Source organism: Neoarius graeffei, chromosome 3 (genome assembly GCF_027579695.1).
Source record: "Neoarius graeffei isolate fNeoGra1 chromosome 3, fNeoGra1.pri, whole genome shotgun sequence".
Taxonomy (NCBI): domain Eukaryota; kingdom Metazoa; phylum Chordata; class Actinopteri; order Siluriformes; family Ariidae; genus Neoarius; species Neoarius graeffei.
The window spans coordinates 79,463,084-79,478,716 of NC_083571.1; the positions used below are offsets into that span (position 1 = coordinate 79,463,084).

Here is a 15,633-nt window from a genome sequence, read left to right on the forward strand (position 1 = left end):
ATTTCCCACAATGCCATGCGGATTTCAGCGAGATTTCATGCGGATTTCAGAAAGATGGCGGTTCCCGCGGCGAAAGATTGTCATAAATGTATTTTCTCCATTATTTACGTGTTTTAAGTTGTTATCCAGAGGAAACACGCTGCTTGATTCGCTTTTGAGCTGAGAATGAGCAGCGATTTCTGAAATCCAAGCTGCTGCTAAAAAGCTTTGGGAGTGAGTATTGTTTTCGGTTGCTTTACTGCGTACGTTTTGTTCTGTTATTCTCGCTTTTATTGTTTACATGAGTGTTCTGACACCTCATTCTGTCGGATGTGGTGCACGAAGCGCCAAAGATATCCCATTCAGTGGTGTTAGTTAACAAATCACACCCTGCCAGCAGAGATTCTGGCTCTGACTGTAGCGGCTGGTTGCAGCCAATGACGCATTTGGTCGCGTTTTGCTAACGTAAACGCTGACGGAGGTACGCGATGACGTATGCGATCGTTGAAGGGCTATCCCAATACGTAAGGGTTGAATTTCAAGCCCTATCCCTTGTAGCTCAGTTTCAAGGGGAAGGGCCAAGGGGGAGGGGGAGGGGAAGGGGGAGGGGTAGAAATTAGAATTGGGATTGGGCCTTAGACTCACCTTGGGCTTCGTGGTATAATTGGGGTTGCGGTGCTTTGGGTTTGTCCATCAGAATTTGTGAAAATGGAACCAGAGGAAAAGTAAGTGTAATTTTGTTCAGGAGGTTGTGACTGTTGCAGTCAGGCTTTGTGGTCATCCTGAGATGTTGCGTCTAGGGCGGATGAATCATGCGCATTCTGACTTTCCTAACAAAGTAAAGAAAGGCCACTTTCAACAGGACCGAAAATAATTTCTGTGGATGTGTGTATTATTATTTTTAAGTTCTGTATGTCCTTACTGATCCCTCATGGTGTGATTTTATTGTCGGTCTTATGTGCTGTCTGTGCTATATGCAGGAAAGGCTGGACTTTGCCATGAAAGAAATCATCTACGACCTGCTCTGTGTTGGAAAGTCTCACAAGACCTTCACCATCAACCCAGAGGTATGAACACACACACACACACGCACACACACACTAGGGTTGGGCGGTATTACGGTAAGAAGGTATCCCGAGGTATCCAAAAGTACCAACGGTATCGGTCTCATTACCGTCATTTTAAAAAAATATATAATATCTAAATAAATATGGAGTACATGAGGTCATAATATAAAAAAATAAATTGAAGATCATCCCGAATAACTGTGTGATCGTATTTTCACTAATTCTATCAATTTCCTAAAGAAGTTTTCATCACGTGCAGGGTTGTTTATGTCGTTACCATGGCAACCCTGCGTGACATTTTGGAGTCTGACAGAAAGCTTCGCAAGAGACTGAGACCGGGGGTGTCATGGCTCAGATGGCTAAGGCACCGTACTATAAATCCGGGGACCCGGGTTCGATTCCGACCCGAGGTTATTTCCCGATCCCGTCTCTCTCTCCCCCGCTCATTTCCTGTCTCTCTATACTGTCCTATCTATAAAAAAAAAAAAAAAGAGACTGAGACCGCGGTTGAAAGATGGCAAGTCAAGATAACGAGTTAGTGGCAAAAAAAAATACAACAGTGGCAGTATTTTGGTTTCAAACCAAAGGAAAAATCTAATATGTCCCCTAAGGCACACCATAGCCTGGGGTACTCCACTTCCACGAGATCTCTCCAATGAGTTGTGTTTTGAGTAGGTTACATGAGTAACAACAAGGTAAAATAATATAACGTATGACATTTGGGATGTGGGTAATAAACGTTTGAAATGTCATCTACTGAAGAAACGGAAGAAAACATCGTAGCGTAAACTGTTAGGTTTCTGGTGGGAATTAGCAATGCGCTTGCTATCTTTGTTGGGTGTGTTAAACTGTATGGATTTAAGTGGAATAATTGTAAGGAGTTATGTGATCAAGACAACGTTTTCAGCAAGGTAAGGCCATTTGATTATTAATTTCCCCGCCATGGCATGACGTGGGCCCATATGATTTTGCCTTGTGCAGCTATCACGCATTTGAATTAGGTTCGCCTCATTTGCGCTGAAGAATATGGTTTATCGCGCAGTCTAAACGGACTTGGGTGTTGGTTGATTCTTTTTCTTTTTTTTATTTCCCATGCTTGAAAGGGTATGATCCTGCTCATCGTGTACTTTTTTTGATGGAGTAGGTGAAATAGTGCTGCAAATGGCGTTTCAACGCAGACATGTGTAAACGACAGTTGAATGCTATTTTCAAGATGAAGGAAGAGTTGCGTGATGCTTTGAAATATCTCTTAATGCACAAAATTCGCTTTGCTGCTTAATCCATACCACAATGCACACAATTCGCTATGCTGCTTTTAAATAGTACATTTGAGGCATAGGCGCACGTTACACAGTAGGCCGAAACAAAATATTATTTTTTTCTCGGTAATACCGTATACCCCGGGAAAACACAGAGACAGTTTAAAGGTATCAAAATTTGGATACCGCCCAACCCTAACACACACACACACACACACACACACACACACGGCATAAAGACATTATTATTTGACCTCCCCTTCATCTCACACCTCTCCCTCTGTTAGAGAATGAATATTGGTTTACGGGCATTCCTGGTGATAGCAGACAGTCTCCAGCAGAAAGACGGCGAGCCACCAATGCCCACCACCGGTGTCATCCTGCCTTCGGGGAACACCTTACGGGTCAAAAAAATCTTCCTCAACACCACCCTTACTGATGAGGAGGCCAAGGTCATCGGTAAGAAATCCTGTCTTTCCTGCTCAACCTTTTTATTTCGGTTTGTTTTCAGATATTGTCCTAGAAAAAGGAATGCCTTTGTTTGTGTGCTTGCTGTGTCCTGGCTTTTGAATGACCCCCCCCCCCCCCCCCCCCCCCCCTTTTTTTTTTTTTTTTTTTAATGAACATGGCATTGTAAGAGTTTTTTTTTGTTTGTTTTGTTTTGTCTGTATTCCGGCCACCCATTTTTATTTATTTAATATTTTTTAATCTCAGCCCATTGTTTAATACTTGAAAGCATTTCTCAGACATAGGCTGCGTTTTTTTTTTGTGTGTCTCAGTACTGAATGTATTGTCTGGCTGCCTTATGGTATGTTGTGAATTATGTGAGAACTGAGAGAATTCAAAACACAAAAAGGATCTTTTGTTCTGTTTGATATATTTGTGTGTGTGTGTGTGTGTGTGTGTGTGCGCACGTAGGAATGTCTCTGTACTACCCTCAGGTGAGAAAAGCTCTAGATAACATCCTTAGGCACCTGGATAAAGAGGTGGGCCGCTCCATGAGCATGACCAGTGTGCAGATGTCCAATAAAGAGCCAGAGGACATGATCACGTGAGTGCTCTCTGCCTGCGTCTCATGCAGTTTGTTGCTTCGGTTTATATCTGTGCAGATCACTCAAGCACTATGTTACAGTTACAGCTGGAATACAGCTGCAGGCAAAATGTAAAACACTGCACACATGTTTTCCCATTGTAGTGGGGAGAGAAAGCCGAAGATCGATCTGTTCCGGACATGTGTAGCCGCCATCCCCAGACTGATCCCCGATGGCATGAGCAGACAAGACCTAATTGAGCTCCTGGCCAGGTAAACGACCCGTGACTTCTGACCTCTTCTCTCACACACAAAAAAAAAAAATTAGAAGAGGTTCATAGGGTTAAACCCATGACACATAAGCTATGAGCTGAGCTGAATAAAAAGAAGAATTTCTAATTCTTGTCTTTAATGCCCAAATTTTTTTAGTCAATTCTCATTCTCAGCTGCACTTTCTTCATTTTTATGTACAGTACCAGTCAAAAGTTTGTATATTGTAGAACAATACTGTCATCAAAACTATGAAATAACATCTGGAGCATGTATGGAGTTCTGTGGTAAATAAAAAAAGTGTTAAAAAAACAAACACTGTTTCGTAGCCAGCGTTTACCTTGATGACGCTTTGCACACTATTGGCGTTATCTTAACCAGCTTCATGAGGTCGTCACCTGGAGTGCTTTTCAGTCAACAAGTGTGCCTCGTCAAAAGTTAATTAGTGCAGTTTCTTGCCACCTTAATGTGTTTAAGATCAAATAGTAAACAGTAAAAATACAGTAAATAGCTTTATTCCAAGGGCGGCACGGTGGTGTAGTGGTTAGCGCTGTCGCCTCACAGCAAGAAGGTCCGGGTTCGAGCCCCGTGGCCGGCGGGGGCCTTTCTGTGCGGAGTTTGCATGTTCTCCCCGTGTCCCCGTGGGTTTACTCCGGGTGCTCCGGTTTCCCCCACAGTCCAAAGACATGCAGGTTAGGTTAACTGGTGACTCTAAATTGACCGTAGGTGTGAATGTGAGTGTGAATGGTTGTCTGTGTCTATGTGTCAGCCCTGTGATGACCTGGCAACTTGTCCAGGGTGTACCCCGCCTTTCACCCGTAGTCGGCTGGGATAGGCTCCAGCTTGCCTGCGACCCTGTAGAACAGGATAAAGGGGCTACAGATAATGAGATGAGCTTTATTCCACAAGTGTAATAATCCATATTATGTCAAGAACCGCTCAACTAAGTAAAGAGAAACAGCATCCATCATTACTTTAAGACAGGAAGTGACTTTTAATGAATAAAAATAAAGAAGAAACGGTGAATTAGAAGGTGTCCAAACTTTTGACTGGGACTGTAGATATACTTTGTAATGCAATGTAACACATCTTTAGTTGATTGTACGATAAAGTGAAGCTAAACATTTCAAAAACTATAGACTGATGCACATTGACAGAAGTAGGGTCTTCTGGAGTGTCCAACACGGTTATATTTATTATTGAAATTACTGCAGATTTACCAAGTTTCATCTTTATACCATGTGTACTTTCTAAGGGCAGATGTACACACACACACACACACACACACACACACACACACACACACACACACACACACACACACAGTGCTGAGTGTAAATGAGTGCACCCCCTTTGAAAAGCAACATTTTAAACAATATCTCAATGAACACAAACAATTTCCGAAATGTTGACAAGACAAAGTTTAATATAACATCTGTTTAACTTATAACGTGAAAGTAAGGTTAATAATATAACTTTTTTTCAGTTTTACTCAAATTAGGGTGGTGCAAAAATGAGTACACCCCCCAACAAAAACTACTACATCTAGTACTTTGTATGACCGCCATGATTTTTAATGACAGCACCAAGTCTTCTAGGCGTGGAATGAACAAGTTGGCGACATTTTGCAACATCAATCTTTTTCCATTCTTCAACAATGACCTCTTTTAGTGACTGGATGCTGGATGGAGAGTGATGCTCAACTTGTCTCTTCAGAATTCCCCATAGGTGTTCGATTGGGTTCAGATCAGGAGACGTACTTGGCCACTGAATCACTTTCACCCTGTTCTTCTTCAGAAATCCAACAGTGGCCTTAGATGCGTTTTTAGTCATGTTGGAAAAGTGCACGACGACCAAGGGCACGGAGTGATGGTAGCATCTTCTCGTTCAGTATAGAGCAATACATCTGTGAATCCATGATGCCATCAATGAAATGCAGCTCCCCGACACCAGCAGCACTCATGCAGCCCCACATAAGGACACTGCCATCGCCATGTTTCACTGTAGGCACCATGCGTTTTTCCTTGTATTCCTCACCTTTGCGACGCCATCAGTTCTAAAAACATTTATCTTGGTCTCCTCACTCCAGAGTATAGAGTCCCAGTAGTCTTCATCTTTGTCAGCATGGGCCCTGGCAAACTCTAGGTGGGCTTTTTTGTGCCTGGGCTTCTTTCGTGGACGGCAGCCATGCATGCCATTCCTCTGCAGTGTACACCGTATCGTGTCACGGGAAATAGTCACCCCAGTTTGGCTTTCTACTTCTTTAGATAACTGCAGTGAACTTGCACGCCAATTTTCTTCAACACTTGTCATCAGAAGACGCTCCTGTCGAGGTGTTAACTTCCGTGGATGACCTGGATGTCTCTGTGAGATGGTTGCAGTTCCATCTTTCTTAAATTTTTGTACCACTTTTTGTGGTGTAAAGAAATTATTTTCTTTGTGGAATTCTGAAGAGACAAGTTGAGCATCACTCTCCATCCAGCATCCAGTCACTAAAAGAGGTCATTGTTGAAGAATGGAAAAAGATTGATGTTACAAAATGTCGCCAATTTGTTCATTCCATGCCTAGAAGACTTGGTGCTGTCATTAAAAATCATGGAGGCCATACAAAGTACTAGATGTAGTAGTTTTTGTTGGGGGGTGTACTCATTTTTGCACCAGCCTAATTTGAGTAAAACTGAAAAATGTGTAATCTAAGTTATATTATTAACCTTACTTTCACGTTATAAGTTAAACAGATGTTATATTAAACTTTGTCTTGTCAGCATTTTGGAAATTGTTTGTGTTCATTGAGATATTGTTTAAAATGTTGCTTTTTATAGTTGCAAACGACTGCGCACGGTGGCTGCCTTGCATATCCCGTGTCCATTTGGTGCATCGGTTGTGCATGTACTCAAAAAATTAACTCTACACGTCCGCAAGGTGCAATATGCACATGAACGGTAGGGGCATTGTAGAAGCAGTATAACCAAATACTAGCCTCCTTGAGTGCTGCCATATTTATCGTTTACATCATGCAAATTCAAGTGTTCTATTTGGTGTGAGTTCTCTGCTCTGCCCTCTAGTGGAATCCTCCAGTAACACACGTAGTACGTAGGCAAGGATGTGAACAATTATGTTAATCTGCACCCTAAATCATTAAGGGAAAAGTGTTGCCAAGAAAGGGCCTGCGGCATGTCACAGAGGACTTCTGGGTTAAATTTTAAAATGGCTGCTATTTCAGAGTGAGTGAGGGTGGACTCAAAACACTAATGGTGTGGTTCCACCCTCTGGTTTAATTTGACATGAACTCATCCTTCTTTTCTTCGAAATGTGAGGGATTCAACAAATTTAAGTCCAAGACTAGCTATTTGAGCGCGTGTTCGTGTACTTATCTCGCAGACTGACGATTCACATGGATGAGGAACTGCGTGGCCTGGCATTCACCACTCTGCAGGCTCTGATGGTGGATTTCTCCGACTGGAGAGAGGATGTGCTCTCGGGCTTTGTGTACTTCATCGTGCGGGAGGTGACGGACGTGCACCCCACGCTCCTGGACAATTCCGTCAAGATGCTGCTGCAGCTCATCATTCAGTGGAGACAAGCTGTACAGAGCAGCAACCGCAGCCAGGACACACAGGTGTGTTTCTGTCTCTGCTCTCACTGTGGCTTTTTTTTTTCTTTTTTTGAGTCTCTTTTTCTGTGTAACGGTTAAAGACGAAATGTACAGTAGTATGAACTCATTTCAGATGCAAAAATAGATTTTTTTATTTTTAATTTTTTTTATTTTAAGAAGGATTAACCAGAAGTCCACCACAAGTAAAAGTTATAAGTGTGTGTGTGTGTGTGTGTGTGTGTGTGTGTGTGTGTGTGTTAGGGCTCTAAGGGGAGTGGGTGTCTACCTCTTGAGCGGTCTCCTGTCGTGGGTGTGCTGCACGTGGTGGAGGGTCTTGCTCTCGTGGTGCTGTGCAGTTGTAGGCCGGCCACGCGCCGCCTTGCTGTCAACGTCCTTAAAGAAGTGCGCGCACTCCACAACGCCCTGGGCATCGCCAAGGTAACCATTGCCATGACCACAAAGAGCATCCTTGTGTCTATATTTTTCATTCTGGGGAAATTGGAGCACTGCATTTCTCACTGTATTTCAGGGTGATGAGGAGTTGGCAGTAGATGTGATGGATAGAGTGAGCGCTTCCGTACTGGAGAGCTTCATCCATCTCACAGGTGCTGATCAGGTAGGAAATGTGTACACGCACACTTCATCTGTAAGCTTTCTCCACATGACATTACATTCAGTACTTCATTTCTGTCATGGTGTCCTCTGTAACATGATTCTGTCAAATCTCCCATCCTCACTGTTTTTCCTCGGTCGGTGCAGACCAGCCTGCTGTACTGTCCCAGTGGAATAGACCTCCAGACTCTGGCCGAGTGGAGCTCTTCTCCCATCAGCCACCAGTTTGATGTAGTCAGCCCATCGCACATTTGGGTTTTTGCACATGTGACTCAGGGTCAGGACCCGTGGGTCATCAGCCTGTCCAGCTACCTACGCCAGGAGAACCTGCCCAAGCACTGCCCCACTGCGCTGAGCTACGCCTGGCATTTTGCCTCCACCCGGCTCCAGCTGCTCTCTCCACAAGTTGACATCAAGTAAGGACGTTATTAAAAATATCTGTCTGTTAGGTTATGGGGCAATGAGCGTTTTTCATTTTTCCAAACTAAAGGCTGTCGTATATAAAAATTGTCTTTATTTTGAAGTTATATGGTTGTTTTTTCAGGAGAAACGTTTTAATGTGCTTAAAACTTGAATACTCAACTAAAAGTACTTAGTTTGAGGATACCTGTAGACACCCTCTGAGTACATAAAGACAACAGCCAGTCCATTTCTAAGGATTTCTAACCACCAAAATATTGTTTGTGTGAACTAAAGTTTTTACACCCTTACTAAAAACAGTTAGCCTGTGTTAGAGACGGTAGTTTCGTGTAGCAAATCAACCCCCTCATCTTACTTTTTTTTTTTTACCTTCACTTTTGTTCCCCCCCCCCCCCCCCCAAAAAAAAAAAAACCTCTCTCTAGTAGCCCAATCAATGCTAAGAAGATGAACAGCTTGAGCAGCAGCGACTCGTATGTCGGCCTGTGGAGGAACTACCTGATCCTTTGTTGCAGCTCCACAACCTCCTCTTCATCCTCCTCTTCCTCTTCATCCTCGGCCACCGGCTCTGTCCGCTGTTCCCCTCCAGAGACGCTGGCGTCTACCCCAGACAGTGGATACAGTTATGAGTCAAAGGTCAGAGAGTCGGCACGTTGTAAACTTTTGCTGTTAAACCCAGTTTGTTAAATGTTACATTCGAGGTGAGCAAAATTACACGGGTGTCCTGTTAGCAGTCCCTGCTAAGGATTATATATATATATATATGTGTGTGCGCGTACAGATCATTGGCATTCCGTCCCCCTCTTCGTTGTTCAAGCATGTGGTTCCTATGATGCGCTCTGAGAGCATGGATATCACGGAGTCTCTTGTCCTGGGGCTTGGCCGGACCAACCCTGTTGCTTTCAGGTGTGTCTATATCTGTCTGTGGTACAACACAGTATCTACTGTAATTTCACCTCATCGTTAACTGTGCGTGTTCACTGTGTTGCTGTAAATGTGCATGATGTTCATCAGTAATGCCATGTCCTTGTCTGTCCATCAGAGAGCTTTTAGAGGAGCTGAACCCCATCATTAAAGAGGCTCTGGAGAGAAGGCCAGAGGTGAGCAATTTTTTTTTTTTTTGTATTTTATTGTTCTTGTTGGGGTGCCCGGAAGAATTACACATTTAGTATGCAATATATGTATTTTTCATGCCACAGTTCATCAAGATACAGCTGTATAAGTATTCTTTTTTTTTTTTTTAAATAAGTACACTTGTGCTATTAGCCAGTTCTGTTGTTTGTCATCTTTTCCTCTATTTATGTAGAACATGAAGCGGCGCCGGCGTCGTGACATCCTCAGAGTCCAGCTGGTCCGGATCTTTGAGTTGCTGGCCGACTCAGGAGTCATCAGCCAGATGTACGGGACTTTCTCTTCATCTCTTTATCTCATCCGTGCTCCTAAACAGATGTACATTCAAATACATAAATATATGTTTTGTAAGACTGAGCTCTTTCATCTTGCATATTAAAACGCCTTTGGATGGTTATTCTGATTTATAAAGATTAGATCCAGTTAATTTTATCGTAGTTTATTTAACGCGTTATGCAGTGCTAAATTAATATTTTTAGCTTTGGACTTGGGTTGAAAGAACAAAATAATTCTGAGAGCTGCAATTTTTTTTTTTTTAATTTCATAAAATAGGCTCCACAGTTTGAATGCAAATCTCCTTGTTTTTGCTATACGCTGAAGACATTTGGGTTTAAGATCAAAAAATGAATATCGGGTGATGTTTGCATCTAGATATAAAAGAGAGAAAGAAAGCACAACTTTATTCATCACACACTTGTAAAATTTCCTTTCTGCGTTTAACCCATCTGAAGCAGCACACACGTGAGCAATGAGCGCGCGCACACACACCCAGAGCAGTGGGCAGCCATGCTAACAGCGCCCAGGGAGCAGTTGGGGGTTAGGTGACTCGCTCAAGGGCACCTCAGCCCAAGGCCGTCCCGTATTAGCCTAACCTGCATGTCTTTGGACTGTGGGGGAAACTGGAGCACCCGGAGGAAACCCACACAGACACGGGGAGAACATGCAATGGGAGATATGTTAAACTACTTAGAACGTGGTGTATTTGGTGGTAGACCATGCAACAGTTAGGTGTGCAAAAATATCGGAACAGAGAGTCTTAAACTAAATGGCATTTAATATTTGCTTGTATATCCCTGCTTACAATAACTGCAGCAACCCACTGATATCACCAAACTGTTGCATTCTTCTTTTGTGATTTAATTTCCAGACTTGTATCGCAGCTTCTTTTAGTTGCTTGCTTGTTTGTTTGTTTGTTTGGGGTGGGTGGGTGTTTTCTCCCTTCAGCTTGCTCTTCAGGAGGTGAAAAGCTGCTCAATCAGGTTAAGGTCTGGTGATGGACTTGGCCAGTCTAAAACCTTCCACTTTTTCCCCTGACGAAGTCCTTTGTTGTGTTGGCAGTGTGTTTTGGGCCATTGTCTTGCTGCATGGATGCATTTCTCTGTAAATTGGTAAACAGAATGGTGGTTGTGTTTCTGAATTCATTTTGCTCTGACCATCATGAGTTACCTTATCGATAATGATTTGAGCGTTTTCCAGAAGCAGCCATGATGAGTTGTTTGCATCTTGTAGTATGGCTTCTATATTTCTTCTTTCAAAGTACTTGAACAGAGGATTGTGATGCCTTCACCCCTGCCTTGTGGAGATTGTTGTTGAGTGTTGGTCACTGACTGTTGTTTGTAGGGGGGGTTCATGGCTCTCACGATGTTTATCGACTGCTGCCGTTTTCCTCGGTAGACCTGTGTGATGTCTAGTTGTTAATACACTAGTGGTTCCTTTCTTTTTTAGGACGTTCCAGATTGTTGTATCGGCTTTGGACAATGGCTCCGATTTGAAGTTTTCTCTTTTCTCGGCTTCAGAATTGCTTGTTTTTCTCCCACAGATAGCTCTCTGGTCTTCATGTGGGTTTATCCTTTTTAACAGCAAATGCAGTCTTGAAACTCAGATGAAACCCAGGGCTCAGACCAAGCGTAGACATTCAGAGCTATTAATTGTCTAAGCAGTCAATCTAACAGGGCACACCTGGGCAGCAAGAAACATCAGTCAGTCATGTATTCCAATACTTTTAGTCATTTTTCCCGATTTAAAAATCCTGAAGACCATAGAGCTTATTAGTAATGTGGCTAGTGCTGAGGCCTTTTTTTTCCATATAGTCTGTTATATTTTATGGTACTCGGATTAACTCTGTGTGTGTGTGTGTGTGTGTGTGTGTGTGTGTGTGTGTGTGTGTGTGTGTGTGTGCATGCAGTGGGAGTGGGGGGCTGGATGGGGAGAGCCATTCTCTGAACAGTACCCTGTTGGAGTATGTAGATCTGACACGGCAGCTGCTGGAGGCTGAGAATGACAAAGACTCAGACACACTCCGAGACATCCGCTCGCACTTCAGCGCCCTGGTGGCCAACATAATCCAAAACGTGCCAGGTACATACAAGCGCACACCAACATATGCCCTCATAACACTTTATACTGCCTTTTTTTTTTTTTGATGCAGCTGTATTTTGGCCCGTTTGTTTTTTCCAGGAAAAACAATGAATTATTTCCTCCTTGCTTATGTAAGTCACATTGTTTGTGTGTGTGTGTGTGTTCCTCCAGTGCACCAGAGGAGGAGTATCTTTCCCCAGCAGTCTCTGAGACACAGTCTGTTCATGCTGTTCAGTCACTGGGCCGGACCCTTCAGCATCATGTTCACGCCTCTAGACCGCTACAGTGACCGGAACATGCAGATAAACAGACACCAGTACTGCGCTCTCAAAGTAAGAATACACACACGTGCTCAACAGTGCGGCATATACACATCAACATACACACCAGTAACAGCTGAAGCAGACCTGCCATCATACACCTCATATGTGCTCGCAGATTTGCGCGCACAGAGAATTAAGCACCACCAGTGTTTCGTTTATGTGAAAGACCTTCGAACACAACTATGTGTTGAAAGTTTTTTTGCTTTTTTTAAATTGCACGTTTCCTGCAGGCCATGTCTGCGGTTCTCTGTTGCGGTCCGGTGGCTGATAACGTCGGTCTCTCGTCTGATGGATACCTCTACAAATGGCTAGACAACATCCTGGACTCACAAGACCGCAAGGTAACCAACACACTCTTTGTAAAGACTCTGAGGTGGTGTTTACATTAGACCGTATCCGTATCGTTTTCGTCGCGGATGCACTGTCCGTTCACATTAAAACGCCAGGAAACGACTCCACAGGCGGAACAACTTGAATCCGCCAGGGCCCACGTATTCAACCCATTACGTATCTGATCCAGTGCTGTGTAAACATTGAGGAACGAGGATACGCTGTGCTGAGCTCTAGCTGACGTCGTCATTGGACAACGTCACTGTGACATCCACCTTCCTGATTCGCTGGCGTTGGTCATGCCACGTTGGTCATGTGACGCGACTGCTGAAAAACGGCGCGGACTTTCACTTCCTGCTATTTGTCCCGAATCACTGCTCGTGCGCTTCACTCGCGCGCTCTGTGAGCTGCGCAGGGCCGGAGTGCGCACCCTCCAGAGGGCACTCGCTGTTCAGGGCGGAGTGATTTGGAGCGCAGGATGCCTGCGGAGCCGAGCGTATCCGTGTATTGGCGTTGCTGTGTGCACGCGAATCGTTTTAAAAACGTTAATCTGATGATCCGCTGATACGGTCTAATGTAAACCCCACCTGAGTAAGTGACGGATACAGTTTGAAAAGAAGTTCTTTGATCAATTCCTCTCAATGTTTGTTTCTCATGTGGTCTCGGAGATTTTCCTTGCCACCGTCACCTCCGGCGTGCTCATTAGGGATAAACTTAAAAGTTCATATGTTTAAAATGTATGTCTGGAGTTTATGTATTTCTGTGAAGCTGCTTTGTGACTATTGTTAAAGCGCTATAGAAAAAAAATGTAATTAATTTTTGTTAGTCACTGTGAATGTGTGGCATGTGTTTGCAGGTTCACCAGCTGGGCTGTGAGGCAGTGATGTTGCTATTAGAACTGAACCCAGACCAGAGCAATCTGATGTTCTGGGCCGTGGATCGCTGCTACACAGGCTCTCGCAGGGTCGCCACTGGCTGCTTCCGCGCCATTGCTAACGTCTTTCAAAACAGGTACAGCTCCGTCAACCTTTCTGTGTTTTATATACCATGATCAGTGCATCTTTGTGAGTGTCCTTTGAGAAGAGAGTGCATGTGTTTTATTATGTCTTGGTCATTTGTGGCAGGGATTATCAGTTTGATACAGTGGTGCTACTGAACCTGATCCTCTTTAAGGCTGCAGATTCTTCTAGAGACATCTATGAAGTGGCCATGCAGCTACTTCAGGTACAACAAGTGTTCATATAGTGTTGTAAATCACTTCTAAGTTTAAAATCAGTCGCCTTGATTATTTGCGTGTTTGTTAGATCTTGGAGCCGAAGCTCTTCCGCTACGCCCATAAAGTGGAGATCCAGCGCACTGATGGGGTCCTGACTCCGCCTTCACCGCTGCCCCACCTCTACTCAGTATCTTATTACCAGCTCAGTGAAGAGCTAGCACGAACCTACCCTGAGCTCACACTCCCCATCTTCTCAGGTACAAAACAAAGTTCGGGGGTCCCGCCCCAATCTGCAGCCTTTGTGAGAACAGTGTCAAACGTATATTGTGAGCTGTAGATAAAGTGCTGGAGCATTACTTTAACTCCTCTGACTAGCATTTGCTTTCCACATTGAGCCGTTTTAACTGTTTGTTCTCGGTTCTTGTCCAAAATCCAGAGGTGAGTCAGCGGATCCAGACCGCGCACCCTGGTGGTAGACAGGTGATGTTGCACTACCTGCTGCCGTGGATGAACAACGTGGAGTTGGTAGACTTTAAACCGCTGCTGCGCCGACAGGAGGAGGTTGAGGAGGAAGAAAACACACGCGAACGCGAGATGATGGTGAACAGCCGCCGGTGGCTCCGAGGAGAGGGTTGGGGATCTCCGCAGGCAACCACCATGATCCTAAACAACCTCATGTTCATGACTGCTAAGGTACACACACTGTCCTGTCGTCACAACCAGGGTCTTTTAGTGACGACTCGGCACTGAGGATGCTATTTTAAGACTGAGCTTTTTGCTTGTTTATTTATTCAGCATTGTGAGGACTGAAAATCAGTACTCTCAGATACTGAGACTAGCTGGAAAGACGTGTGTAGCCTAATATATGTGTCTGTCTCCAGTATGGAGATGAGTTTGCGTGGTCAGAGATTGAGAATGTATGGACCACGTTGGCAGATAGCTGGCCCAAAAATCTCAAGATCATCCTACACTTCCTCATCAGCATATCTGGAGTCAACAGTGAGCCAAGTCTCCTGCCTTATGTGAGTGACACCGTTTTTTTTAGCCAATCGCACAGTAAAGCATTATTTATCATCGCATGAATGTCTTAATGGTGGTGTAACATGTAGGGTCATGTATCAGACCTGTAATACATCAAGGGCGAGAGGTCCATACATGATATAAATGTTGTTTTTGCAGGTAAAGCGTGTGGTGGTCTATCTGGGAAGAGACAAAACCATGCAGCTTTTGGAGGAGCTGATGACCGAGCTGGAGCTGACTGACGCTGTGAGCTCAGCTGTAACCCACATGGATAACCCACCGTATTACCGTATCACGTCCTCCTACAAAATTCCCTCCGTCACTGGTGAGCATCACACAATACCCTCTGACATGGGAATATATTAATATTATCAGCCCAAGTCTTAGTTTGAAAATAAGCGCACCCCACCCCTTTGCCTTTTACTATCAGGCACTGCCTCCAGCAGTAACACTATGGTTCCTGGCCCTGATGGCCACCGTGACAACAAGATCAAGGATCCCAATATGGAGGACAAGTAAGCCACACACTTTTTTTTTTTTTAAATGCCCCCTCTGTCTCACACCGCATCACCGCTGATCCTATAGACCCCTTCGCATGTTTGTAAACAAACCGACCGTTGCCAGGATGCGCGCGCAGCCTGGACTCAGAAACAATGGTGCTGCCCATAGACCGGCATTATGAGCGGTCAGATTATGCAAAACAATTGTCGTTACAAGATCGAGAATGCTACATAAATAAGTTAACTCTAACAAGTGGACATCGCCTACTGGATCCGCATTTAATTAAAGAGTGGACGGACGATGTTAGTACAACCCCGATTCCAAAAAAGTTGGGACAAAGTACAAATTGTAAATAAAAACGGAATGCAATGATGTGGAAGTTTCAAAATTCCATATTTTATTCAGAATAGAACATAGATGACATATCAAATGTTTAAACTGAGAAAATGTATCATTTAAAGAGAAAAATTAGGTGATTTTAAATTTCATGACAACAACACATCTCAAAAAAAGTTGGGACAAGG

At 44.0% G+C, this 15,633-nt stretch overlaps 1 protein-coding gene across 11 annotated transcripts in view; it reads left to right on the forward strand.

The window, feature by feature from the left end:
• fryl (furry homolog, like) overlaps nucleotides 1–15,633 on the forward strand; it is a 230,625-nt gene that overhangs the window by 160,278 nt on the left and 54,714 nt on the right. For 10 of the 11 annotated variants that reach the window (XM_060917412.1, XM_060917413.1, XM_060917403.1 and 7 more), the window contains 22 exons: nucleotides 960–1,046; nucleotides 2,593–2,764; nucleotides 3,224–3,356; nucleotides 3,501–3,608; nucleotides 6,987–7,224; nucleotides 7,462–7,638; nucleotides 7,730–7,816; nucleotides 7,960–8,228; nucleotides 8,656–8,866; nucleotides 9,012–9,136; nucleotides 9,273–9,330; nucleotides 9,537–9,628; nucleotides 11,547–11,719; nucleotides 11,891–12,051; nucleotides 12,273–12,383; nucleotides 13,229–13,383; nucleotides 13,497–13,596; nucleotides 13,677–13,845; nucleotides 14,025–14,281; nucleotides 14,470–14,610; nucleotides 14,768–14,933; nucleotides 15,039–15,123. In XM_060917412.1, the coding sequence (XP_060773395.1) occupies nucleotides 960–1,046; nucleotides 2,593–2,764; nucleotides 3,224–3,356; nucleotides 3,501–3,608; nucleotides 6,987–7,224; nucleotides 7,462–7,638; nucleotides 7,730–7,816; nucleotides 7,960–8,228; nucleotides 8,656–8,866; nucleotides 9,012–9,136; nucleotides 9,273–9,330; nucleotides 9,537–9,628; nucleotides 11,547–11,719; nucleotides 11,891–12,051; nucleotides 12,273–12,383; nucleotides 13,229–13,383; nucleotides 13,497–13,596; nucleotides 13,677–13,845; nucleotides 14,025–14,281; nucleotides 14,470–14,610; nucleotides 14,768–14,933; nucleotides 15,039–15,123 (3,275 nt within the window). The remainder of the gene's footprint in view (nucleotides 1–959; nucleotides 1,047–2,592; nucleotides 2,765–3,223; nucleotides 3,357–3,500; nucleotides 3,609–6,986; nucleotides 7,225–7,461; nucleotides 7,639–7,729; nucleotides 7,817–7,959; nucleotides 8,229–8,655; nucleotides 8,867–9,011; nucleotides 9,137–9,272; nucleotides 9,331–9,536; nucleotides 9,629–11,546; nucleotides 11,720–11,890; nucleotides 12,052–12,272; nucleotides 12,384–13,228; nucleotides 13,384–13,496; nucleotides 13,597–13,676; nucleotides 13,846–14,024; nucleotides 14,282–14,469; nucleotides 14,611–14,767; nucleotides 14,934–15,038; nucleotides 15,124–15,633) is intronic. The other variant, XM_060917406.1, reaches the window with a different exon arrangement.